Here is a 12,576-nt window from a genome sequence, read left to right as displayed (position 1 = left end):
CACTATCTTAACTGAAACTGGTTTTGAAGAAAATTATAAACAGTCTGAAACTGTGATTTGGCTGCCAGGGGTTTTGTTTTGTGTTCCTCTCATTTATTGATTAACTTGGAGTTTGGGGACATGTTCCTCATCCCCACCCCCACTTGCCTACGGGTAAATATACTGTGCCTCTTCCAATATAAATAGTGTATTTATGTTTCCTGTTTCCAGCCAGTGGCCATTACTATGAAATAACATTTTAAGTGCTTTGAGTTCTTGGATGAAAGGTATAAAAGAAGTAATTTAATTACATCTGTTTCCATTACTAAAGGAACCTGATTTTACCACTTAAAGGAGAATTTGTTTTCACAGACTTGATTTGAGGCAGGACAGTTATGATACCTTTATTTGTCCTGTGTAAAAAAAACCCCAAAAACTATACTATCTTCCAGAAATACTAATAATATTTATTGGACTATGGTTTCCCAGTCAGGTGGTTTATTACAAACATATAACAGGATTCTTCCATTCTAGACCACTGGTTGTTTTTGTTGTTGTTGTTGTTATTGTTATTTTGGTTTCTACTTGATATTTGAGAATATTAACCCTGGTAATTTATGATTCAGAATCACAGTAATATCTTTTTCTTTACAGTCTAGCAAAAGTGGTGGTGCACAGAAAGAAGTTAAATATGAACCATTTTCTTTTCCTGATGGTAAGGGAAACTTTTTTCTGATTGCTTCTGTATTTGCAAACAAAATTACTTACAGAGGTGAGCTACCTAGACTAACCTTACTTTTGCTTACTACTTCCAACATGGATTCTGCATTGAAGTTAAGAGTCTCCTTTCCCTTCCCCCACATCATGCTTATTTCCCACCTTTGTTGACATTAACAAACTAAGAGGAGGGGCTATCTTCTTATCCCCTCCTTTTGTATCTTCATTATTTTTTGATAGCTTTCAAATAAATGCACTTCTGTTTTATTGTTGATTAGTAGTGTTATAGTGGACAGCTAAGTTGCAGTGACTAGAGCCCAGAACTTGAAATCAGGAGGATTTGAGTTCATATCCTGTCTCATACTCTTCTTAGCTGTGTGATCCTGGTTGACCTCGCTAAACTTTAGTTTTCTTATCTGCAAAGTGTGAATATTGGCACACACCTCACCAGGGTTGTTGTATGAGATGAGATAATATGCAAAGCGCTTTGCAAATGTTGAAGTGTTAAATAAATGTTAGCTATTATTACTTATAGTTAATCTGTGTAAGTTACTTCCCTACCTCACTGTGAACTCTGTGAGGGAAGATCGTACTCCTTCTTAAACTTGGTATCTTCCCCTAGCTTATTAGTGCTTATTAGTACATTGTAAACTCTTAAATTAGGCAGACGTTGTTTGGATTTTTGTTGGCCAGTTTCTGTCTATCACTTTGTTTAAGACGTCTTTCTCTCATGGCTTTCTTGGTTAATTTGATACCTCTTCCATTTTGGTAGTCTCTGTCAGAGGTTCAGACATATGGGCTGTGGGGCCCACGTGGCTCATAACACTTCCAAATATGGCCTGAACTAGATTAAAATATAATCAGGAAGTATTTAATAAAACATATTAAAAAAAAGAAATGGGAGCGGTTTTTCTAAGTAAGTATGTGGCCTGCAGAGATTCTTATATATAGTTTAGTGCCTCCTGTTTCTATTTGAGATTAACACCACTGGTCTATACTTTATGTTCTAAGTTCTCTATTGTTTTGTATCAAAATGCTTATGATGATGGTGATAATAATAGCTAACACATAGTGCTAATTTTGTGCCAGGCTCTGCTAAATACTTCACTATTATTAACTCATTTGATCCTCTGGGATGTAGCTACTATTGTTATTTTACAGATAAGGAAACTGAGGTAGAAGTTAAGTGACTTACCAAGGCTCACACAGCTAAGTTTCTGAGACTGGATTTTAAATTAGGTCTCCCTGACTCTAGGCCCATCACTGTTTACTGTGCCACCTTGCTCCATATATTCATTTACTTTCTCATCTCTGTGGGTGCACTTTTCTTTTTTTTTATTTTAGATATTGGCTCTAACAACTGTGGTTATTATGACTTACAAGCAGTGCTAACACATCAGGGAAGGTCTAGTTCCTCAGGCCATTATGTATCATGGGTGAAAAGGAAACAAGGTAAAATATTCCATTTTTTAAAACCGTAAAATAATTTGTTAGAAATTATTGGTGTCTATTTTCAGATCATTGAAAGGACTTTTATAATTATACCTCTCCTCTCTCTTTTGTTATTTAGATGAGTGGATTAAGTTTGATGATGATAAGGTCAGCATCGTTACACCAGAAGATATTTTGCGGTTATCTGGTGGTGGAGATTGGCACATAGCATATGTCCTATTATACGGGCCTCGCAGAGTTGAAGTAATTGAAGAAGAAACTTCACAATAACTGTCATCTTAGCTGTCTCTGACTAGGTGTGGAATAAATTTTGTTCGTTGATCATTTTCAAACCCCAGAACTTTAGAAGAAATTTTAGTGGTTCTACATGGTTTCCCCTCATGTGGAGCCACGAGGGTGAAATCAGAAATTTGTTCCATGTTTTAACAAACAAAAGTAAAAACAGGATTCGCAGAAAAGAGTTTTGTCTTTGGACTCTGCTACCCCTCTATAAAAGTAGCAAGCAGGAAGACTTTTTTTTAAAGGCTTATTTCTTGTGTAATTTTTTTAAAAATTCTAAATGGAAATGCCTTTCAACCACTACCTTCTGTCCTAGTGTTTTAATTTCTTTTCTGCCTTTTCCAGCCCAGGATTCAGCAATCAAATATTTATTGCACACCTATTATTCCATCATTTGTTGTTATTCTTGCATGGTTCAAACCACCATTCAATAGCTGCCCATCCTTTTGCCTTATCTAACAAAGTGTTGCCAGAAGGTGGAAGGGAGAATGTTGCCCTTGTTGTGTGACTCAGTGCTGCTGCCCATAGCCCATGGAGACATGGCTACAATCAAGTGTTTGTCCAGCCTGACCTGCTGACTCAGTCTGTTCTGTTGCTGGCATTTCATGACTTCAAAATAAATTGTGATCAATAACAGTACGTATGACTACGGTTTTCTGTGTTTTTAGTGTGTCTGTACATAATCTTGTTACTGTTCAGCACAGTTATTAAGCTCTTAAACAAACAATGGCTATTTTTTTTCCCCAAGAGGGTCTTTTAACAGAAAAAGGTTTTTTAGGGATTCATCATTTTTCAGAACATTTGACTTGCTCCATCTACATCCTGATTTTCAGTTTAAAAAAAATTACAAATAATCATTTCCACAGAAGTTGACTACAAATAACTATGAGGATCTGGGTTCATTTCTTGGAAAAGAGACCATAAAACGTCTTAAACTTGTCATAGCAATGATGTATTTGAGGTACATTGTTTCATTTTAGCCTCCATTTCAATAAATTTTAATTAGCTAGTCCTTCACTTAAAAACTTTCTTTAGGCTCTAGTGCCTAGGTTCCCAAAGTGGGGGATACCACCCCTTGGGGGGGGTCCTGGAACAATCCAGGTGTAATTAGGGGGGCATTGAATAAAAATAAGGGGGTGGTGGAAGTGTAAGGAAAGAAGAGACCATTTGTACATTTTAACTGTTGTATAGCAGTTAATCGTAGTGATTATATTATTTTCCAAATAAACATACAAAATGCAAATTATAACCCATCAGTGGTCAAGTCTGTTGACATGTCTTAGAAGCAGCTGTTGGCAGGCGAGCAAGTCATGTCACGTATTGTCGGGAAGTCTACATGCATTGGCAGGAATAGGCACATGTAATGCCTTCTTTACAATTTATACTATATGATTCCATGACACAATACTGCATCATCAAAATTTCAATGCAGGAAAAAACCCCACAAATTTAAATTATTATATTTAAGATGCACCATTTTAAAAAAAGATTTCTTTTGAAATGCCAATTTAAAAAAACAACATTAAAAGGTTGAAGAAAGTAGATTTCTGGGTGGGGGTGCTGAGTAACTTTTTTTTTAAAGCAAGCAGTAGGCCAGATAAATTTGGGAACCTCTGCCCTAGTGAAACTGATTCCTTAGTGTTTTTTGCATTTCCATTTACCTCTACTTTGATTAGTCTCTTGACAAAATACGTCATTCACACTCAAGTTACTTTTCCCTCCAAAAATATTTCCCCTTGCTAGGTTCATAACTATGCTGGGATGGTGCCTTAGCCCCAACTGGAAGTTACACCCCTTCTCGGTGGATTAGGTGGGTGGTGAGGGATTTACTTAGCAGCAGTCCTGAGGACTTTGTGTTTGTCCAGGACAACTAACAACTTGCATTCTCAACTGCGGCCAGGGAGCACTTTGTAGAAGGACTCAGCAAAGGAGAAAGGAGAGGATGAGGATTCTAGCATCCTTTATTCAGTCACAATGAGGATGAGAATAAAATCTCCCTGTGAAACTTTGATCCACTTTCATTGCTATAAAAATTCCTGCAACCAACCCTATTCCATACAAGATTCTTTTCCCTGTTTTATGTATTTTACATTAAGGCTAGAGCAATATTACATGCTTTACAGTGAGGTAAAGTCAAATTTGTAATGGGTGAGGTTCCCATTTGATTCTGAGAACAACTTTGTGGCTGATAAAAGGCAGATATTTTTCCTACTTGACAAACAGAAAGGATTCATATAAGAACAGAAAGAAAGCATATTAAAGGTAGAACAGGACTGCCAACGTAGGTGTTGATAGCTAGGAGACTACATTTTACTAGATAAGGTTACTTTAGTTAAGATGACTGGTTCAAATTGGAGAATTTAGTAAACTAAATTTGTTAATTTTAGCCATTAGCGTTTCCTATTGGAAAAGTAGGTTGAGGCTTTATTTCATTTGATGATATAAAATGTTTCTCTTTGTTCAGGAGGTCAGTGCAGTCCCACAGTGTAAATACAGATGTTAACCAAGTCTTTAAATAACTGCTCTTTTACTTTGTGTTAAACATTTAAAGCTACCATGTGAAGACAGACATAGGAGGATTAAAAAATCAGCTTACCTCAAGACATACAAATCTAAATTACAGTGCTGCTGGAGTAAAGAGCAAGAAATGATTCTGGCTAATGTCTTCATTTTGCAGATGAAAAAGGTCAAATTGAGAACTTAGTGATTTGACTAAGGTCACAGAACAGAACAGGGATTGGAAGCCTACCCTGGAACAGTTAGAAGGGTCATCTGGAGGATTACCTGATTACTGTCACTGCCTTCATAATTGTCATGAAAGCCAGGGGCATTCAGATGTTACCTACTTCCTACTTCCTTGCCTTCAATATGACCATTGTTTTGGGAACCATGTTGAAAGAGCTGGTTAATTTAAGAGTAACTAAATGGAAGTGTTTACAGAATAACCCAAGTAGCACTTTGCAGTGAAGAAACCAGTCTAACCTGTACTGCTAAAGAGCCAGATTCTGTGGTGTAAATGTTAAATGGTATTTACTATGGGAGCCCTAATAAGAATCTCTTAACCTTTATGTAGGACACATTGCCTGGCAGGTCTAGATTTTGTATTTTACCACTGAAAATGTGGGCTTACAGGTTTACCCATTTAACCTAGGAAAAAAACTATGTACATTAATCTATGGCTATTTCCCTGTCATATTAGTTCTCTTTTTCACTCTTCACCATTAGATACCTGAGGAAAATAATCTTATAAAATAGGTATTTGCATGCATGTTTTGTAGGTATGATTATCCAGTTAACAAGATAATTAGAGTTTTCCATATTAAGATAAATACTGGCCATTGTTTCACTGTCATTAAAGCATTAACCAACTGTACACAAATGATATAAAAAAATGTTTATTGTTTACCAAAACAAGTGGATCTCTTATCAAATGCTGCTTGGTAACAAAAATCGTATCACAGTTTTAATTAAAAAAATATAATAACAAATAAGTTAACTACTTGTTTCAGTGTCATTAGTTAGACTTTCTGCAAGGTCGCTTAATCCAGATTTATTTAATGCATTAATGAGATTCTCAGGTGTAGCATGTATCCTCTCTTGGTCCTGCCAGGCAACCAACAACTGCTTAGCTCTCATCTTCATATCTTCACTGTCAGACTCAATCTGTCTTATATCAGAGTCTTTCATTTCTAAGTATGGAGCCAGTATTTTCCACTGTTCTCCCAGCTTGTTAGCAAACAGCTCTATTTGGTCCCCTGTTACAGGTTTGTCAAGCTGAACATCAGGACCTAGAAAAAAAGTAGGGAAAGTTAAACAAGATTCTGTTTCTCAAGGGCATGCTGAATTATCTTTTCTATGTATTCAAAATAATGGTGACGCCATGTGCCTTACTGACAACGATTTGTAATAGTCTACAGCAGAAGGTAGAAGGAAAAGACTAATAAGCAACAGGAGAGACACCACCATTCATTTTTAGCCTAATCTTCAGGCATACAAATTGAACTCTCTTAAGTTTTTAGAAATCACAATAATTACAGACATGGTATTCTCTGAAAGTTAAAGCAATTGATCTAAACTAGACTCTTCTTGCGAAGATTAAATCAAGTTTTCATTATAATCAGTAAACTTTATCTTAGTCTCAATTAAAAATAGGCTTTCACTGCCTTAGAAATAAATCATTTCTATTTTTTTGTGTAAATTTTTAACCATTACTTTTTACAAACATAAAACCTCTAAAAATTAATTTATTGCACCAAATGTACTTAAATTTTGGTTTCTATTTCAAGGTTTTCTATGAATAAAACCTCTCAAGTTCATTTGGGGGGCTGTTTATAATTTCCTTACTAAAAGAAATGAGCATGTACTCGAGATAAAACGAATTACTCCAAAGCAACAAGCTCAATGACAGAATAGATGTGAAATCAAAGAAAGTTTCAGTTTTTAACAAGAGCTGAAAAGACAAGTTAACACTTACTCTCATTATTTTCCTTCAGTAAAGCATCATTATCTTCCTCATCTTCATCTTCACCTGTTTTTATTTCTTCAGAAGGAGGCTAAAATAAAAAAAAAATAGTCCTTTTAAAGTTAAACAAAATGTACAGAAATTTTGAAGCAGTGAAAAAATATGCAGTCAGGAGACAGAATTCAGGATCTTTACTCCATAGTTAGTATACTGTATAGTGTATCTCAGTAAAGTAAAAAGATGTTGTAGTGGGGAGAAGGGGCAAAACAGGAGTTACACTTGAGTTTTTCCTTTTTCCAAGAATGACCTTTGAACTGGCAAAAACTGAATGGTTAGTAGACCAAGTGGATTTTAAGACTACTCACAAATCAGCTCAAGTTATTAAGTCTATCTTAAAAGTACTCAAAGAATAGCAAATGTGATCTAGCTACCCACACCTAAAAGATAATCATGTAAAAGAGGTGAAAATCCCACTGTATTTTGTATTCTGCCTTGGTCAGACCATATCTGGAGCACTGTTCAGTCCTGAATCCCACATGTTAAGGGTACTGGAAAGCAGGAGAAATGAGAGGGTGGCTAGAATGATGAAATGGTTTTAGGGAGCAATTAAAAATTTGTCCTGGAAAAGACTTAAGGGGAGGGAAAGAAGAGATTCAACAAATACTTCTTGATTCCTACTAAGGTGGGGATAAAAAAAAAAACCAAACAAATGATCAAATGTATCTGCTGTTGAGGACATGAAAACTGTCCTCAAGTATTTGAAGGGTAGTTGTGGAATAACCAACCACCTAATCATGTTTAGCTATAGGTTAGAGTAAATGGCCTTTGAGAATCCCTCCCAGCTCTTACATACCACAAACTTGCCACTATATGTACAAGGGGGATTAGGTTATTTTTAAGTTATCTGTCTCTTTAAGAGATAGGTAAATTAAATTATGGTGCTACAAGAATAAACAGGTTCATATTGTGTCTAGAATTGACTGGGAATGTAAGATTGTTGATGACAGTATATTTTTGCTATGGCACAAGTGTCTGGTACTTGGTAAGTATTTAATAAATGTTTGTTGAATGAATGGAAAGCACAAGGTGAATGAAATATATGGATATCTCAGTCATCTGAATCTATGCTAGAGGCACAATAGACAAGTTATGTGATTTCTGCCTGAATTTAAGGAAACAAAAATAAGTTATTTGGGTAACATTTGTAACAACAGGACCATAATAATCCTAAATGATTTTACGAGATTTTAAGCTCATAGTGTAATAGGTTTTCAATAAACATATAAATGGCATATAATAGCATAATCATATAACTAGCATCTTAAAAGCTGTTTTGAGGGCTTTGCAAATCACTATTTAAAGTACTTAAGTGAGTTATCACTTTTTATTTACACTAATGAAACAGAAATTTGGCCATTAGGTAATACAACTCTTAATACACATGGAGACGATCTTAGGTGAGGAGAGGTTGCAATCTGCACTGCTGGAGGTAGAACCCAAAAGGATGAAGCCACAGATTCTTCAAGCAAAAGACGTAAAAAGTACTATAGATACTGCAAATTTAACACTTGAAGGAAAATGATAAAGACAAAAGTACTTACTGGCAACTCCTTGGCTAGTTTTATAACCATATTTTCTAGATATTCTGGTAAACTTTTAAACTGCTGGTTGGTTGGCTGGAAAAAGTGAGGACTACGACGTGCTAACAGCCTCAGGGCTCTCCATCCATAATTGGAGTTGTTCACAGCCCTATAAAAACAAAATGGATGATAATTTCATCATTTATGGTTAAAATTCTAAAGTACATTGACACTCCTCATTAATGTCAGAGCTGAAGCACTGCTCTGTATCATAAACCTGTCTAATGCAGAAACATCAATCTGTAATGCATGTTCTATTCCTATTAATTTACAAGAACAGAAATGACACTTTAGAATCTATAGTCTTAAAGAGATGCACTATATTTTTCAGAACACATTCAACTAGATTATTTTAATTTCACTTAATCACAGTTTTAATTGAATACCTAGGTGCTTCTGCAACTACTTCAGTTCCTAGCTGCAGTCTCCCTACAGCCCTGTCACAGGGCAGCAGTCACCAAAACCCTCCTTCAATTGCCTTTCAGACAAATTGAAATGGCAAGACATCTTAAATTCAGTATGTCCCAAACCAAAGGGTCTTCTTTCCCTTAAATCCATCCCCTCCCCCATTCCTTTCTTCCCTATTACTGCAGAAGGCAACCCCATTCAGTCCCTTAGGTTCACAATTGAGGAGTCATCCTAGATTTCTCACCATCTCTCCCCTTCACACCCCCCCCCCCCCACCTGTTGGTTTCACCTTTTTAACCTCTCTCAAATATGACTCCTCCTCTCTGAACATTTCCAGCAATCTAGTGCAGGCCCTCATTATGCCTTCAATACTGCAATAGCCTGCTGGTGGGTCTACCTAAATCAAATCTCTCTACTCCAATCCATCCTCCATTCAATGTCAATGACTTTCTCAAAGCTCAGGTCTGGCTATGTCAACTTTCCCCTCCCCCTTCCATAAACTCCAGTGGCTACCAGTCACATCCAGGATCACATACAAACTACTCTGTTTGGCATTCAAAGTCCTTCATAGCCTAGCCCCCTCCCTCCCTTTTGTCTTTCTTACACTTTACTCCCTAACACATACTCTTTGATCCAGTGACAATGATCTCCCGGCTGTTCCAGAAACAATATATTCTATCTCTTGCTCAGGGCATTCCCTCTTGCTGTCTTCCATACCTAGAAAGCTCTCCCTCCTCCATGCTAACTCTGGGCCTCCCAGACTTCCTTTAAATCCCAAATAAATTCCTATCTTTTACTGGAAGCCTCCCCCAACTCCTCTTAATTCCTCTTAATGCCAGGTTCCCTTGTTTTTATTATTTAACAATCTGTCCTGTATATATCTGTTTTATGTTGTCTCCTCTGTTAAGACTGTAAAGCAGAAACTACCTTTTTTTCATCTTCAGTGCTTAGCACAGTGCCTAGCACATAGTAGGTACTTAATAAATGTTCAGTGATTAACTGATTAAAAAAACCAAGTTTAACCATACTTAGCTAGATTACATTCATATTTTTAATGGTACCTGCAGAAATGAACTGTCAACTTTGAGAAATTCATATCTGAAATTGAATTTTGAATCCTAGTAATTTAAGCACTGCTACTTCATAATTATCATAATATAATGATTTCCTCACTTCCTTTTCAATATTACTAACTTCATTTTTACAGATAAAATAGGACAAAAACAGCTAAAAGCCACACAGCAACAGAATAAAGCACAGAATTTTATTTTGATTTAAATCCAAGTCCATCAGAATATGCTACTTCCTAAGAAGCTATATCAGAGACATTTCAGTGTTGTACACAACAGTGCTCCTGAAACACAGTAAGGTGTAGCAGCAGAGAAATTATCTAGAGTACAGGAAAAACCAAAAAGCCTAATATTTATGTGGCAACTCAGTTTGTTTTCTTCTAAATCACAGGTTTCCAACATGGGTGACACTGCCCCCTGGGGGCACTGGAATGAGGGGAGGAAGGCAGACTGGGCAGTAGTAGCCTCGGGTGCAACTGGGGAGCGTTGAATAAAAAGGGAAAATTAAGGGGGCAGTGAAAGCATAAGAAAAGAAGAAAATTTTGAAAAACCATCTGTACATGTTTCATCTATTATGTAACAGAGCAGTGATTACATTATTTTCCAAATAAACACACAAAATGCAAGTTACAATCCATCAGTGGTCAAGCTAGCTGAGAGGTCTTGCAAGTGTTGGCAGGTGAGCACTAGAAGCTGCATGTGCGTGGGCAGGAATATGTGAGTGTAATGACTTGTTTACAATCGAAAACTAGATGGTTACATGACACAATATTGCATCATCAAATTTTCAATGCAAGAAAAAAATCACAAATTTGCAATAAATTATTAAATTTTAAAATATTTTCTATTTTTTGAAATGATAGAAATTTTTTTAAAAAGCCAAGAAAACAGATTTCCAGGAGGAAGCTAACTTTTTTTTTTTTAAAGAGGACAGCAGGCCAAATATGTTTGGAACTCTCTGCTCTAAATGAACTCTCTAAAATGATATCACAGTCAATTATCCTAATGGAAATGAACTGTTTTAATGCTCATCCGATCAGTTCTACATTTTTCTTATTAGCATATAGTGCTTAATAATGCTACCAATGATTTAAATTTAAATCTATTAACAGATTTAAGTGTCTGCTATATATAAAAAAGACTTAAGTGCCTAGTACAAGGGAGATAATTGTGCTACTAATACTCTGTCTTGTTCAGATATCATATTGAAGTATTATGTTTAGTTCTGCCTGCCACATTTTAGAAAGGACTTTGTTGGAGCATATCTACAGGAGAACTAGGATGTGGATGAGTCTGAAGGCAGATACTGAACAATCAGTTAAATGAACTGGAGGTGTTTAACCTGGAGAAAAATGGGACAGACTTCTTTGAAGAGTCACCATGTGGAAGAAGATGCTTTACTTACCCCCAGAAGGCAGACTTGAAAGTAGTGGATAAAAGATGCCTAGAGGCAGGTTTCCATTAAATTAAAAACAAAAACTCCCAAGCCTTCCTATTAGAACTGTACAAAGGGGGAATGGACTGCTTGTGAGTAGTGAGTTTCCCATCAGTGGAGGTCTTCAAGTGAAGGCTAGATAATTACTGTTTGAACATGTCACAAAGGGTATTTCTGTTATGTTTAGTCTGGACTACACCCTGGCAGGTCTATGGTTCTGTGATTTCTGCTCAAGAAGTTTCCTTGTTACCAAAAGAAGAAAATACAAGTTTTTCACGTTATTCTTACTAATGCATTCTACTTTCTAGCCAAACCGGCTGACGTCTCTACTGCTTTTCCTCTCTACCTATCTTCTCCCTAGCCTCTGTCATCTCTCAGAGGTCTTTCCTGACTCCCTCAGTTGTCACTGCCCCGCTGCTACCCCTGATTACTTTGTATTTATTCTGTACTGACTTATCTGTGCACACAAGCTTTCTGTCCTATAGAATGTAGGCTCCCTGAGAATGGACATGGCTTTGTTTCTATTTCTGTATTCCTAGTGCCAAGGATGGGGGCCTATTACATGGCAGGTCTTAGTAAAGCTTGTTGAACTGAAAGTGAATGAAACTATCATACGAAAGACAGATCCAAATCACTGAGAATAAGAGAAATTAGAAAACAGAACAACTCTGAGGTTTCATCCCACATCTAGCAAATTGGCAAAGATCATAAAGTCTAAGAATAGTGAATGTTGAAGGAACTGTGGACAAACACATCTAGTGAATGTGTGAACTGGTCCAAAAATTCAGGAAAATAGTTTGTATTTAAGTAATTAAGAATAGTATAATTAAAATGTATATATTAACATAATTAATTAAATGTATATATACTCTGCCCCCCAGATCCCATTACTAAGCATATAACAACCACCATAGCCACAACAATGATAATGATAATATTGAAGACAGAAATAAAGGTTGCATATACACCAAAATATGTATTAGAACTTTTTGTAATAGCAAAGAAGTGGAAACAGAGCAGATGTCCAACCACAGGGGAGTAACTAAATAAACTACATATGAACATGATATTACCATGTCATAACATAAAAGAATAAGAATTTAGAGAACTATGGGAAGACATATGAAGAACACG

At 36.2% G+C, this 12,576-nt stretch overlaps 2 protein-coding genes across 12 annotated transcripts in view; one reads left to right on the top strand and one right to left on the bottom strand.

The window, feature by feature from the left end:
* USP14 (ubiquitin specific peptidase 14) overlaps positions 1-3,066 on the top strand; it is a 35,065-nt gene extending 31,999 nt beyond the window's left edge. For 7 of the 8 annotated variants that reach the window (XM_072604353.1, XM_072604349.1, XM_072604348.1 and 4 more), the window contains 3 exons: positions 634-694; positions 2,041-2,148; positions 2,267-3,066. In XM_072604353.1, the coding sequence (XP_072460454.1) occupies positions 634-694; positions 2,041-2,148; positions 2,267-2,418 (321 nt within the window). In that variant the 3' untranslated portion in view covers positions 2,419-3,066. The remainder of the gene's footprint in view (positions 1-633; positions 695-2,040; positions 2,149-2,266) is intronic. The other variant, XR_011966067.1, reaches the window with a different exon arrangement.
* Positions 3,067-5,806: 2,740 nt separating this feature from the next.
* THOC1 (THO complex subunit 1) overlaps positions 5,807-12,576 on the bottom strand; it is a 63,676-nt gene continuing 56,906 nt past the window's right edge. For all 4 annotated transcript variants that reach the window (XM_072604344.1, XM_072604345.1, XM_072604346.1 and 1 more), the window contains exons 19-21: positions 8,491-8,638; positions 6,902-6,980; positions 5,807-6,215 (exon numbers count right to left, since the gene is read on the bottom strand). In XM_072604344.1, the coding sequence (XP_072460445.1) occupies positions 5,920-6,215; positions 6,902-6,980; positions 8,491-8,638 (523 nt within the window). In that variant the 3' untranslated portion in view covers positions 5,807-5,919. The remainder of the gene's footprint in view (positions 6,216-6,901; positions 6,981-8,490; positions 8,639-12,576) is intronic.

Source organism: Notamacropus eugenii, chromosome 4 (assembly GCF_028372415.1).
Source record: "Notamacropus eugenii isolate mMacEug1 chromosome 4, mMacEug1.pri_v2, whole genome shotgun sequence".
NCBI lineage: Eukaryota > Metazoa > Chordata > Mammalia > Diprotodontia > Macropodidae > Notamacropus > Notamacropus eugenii.
This window is presented reverse-complemented; position numbering and strand designations above follow the sequence as displayed.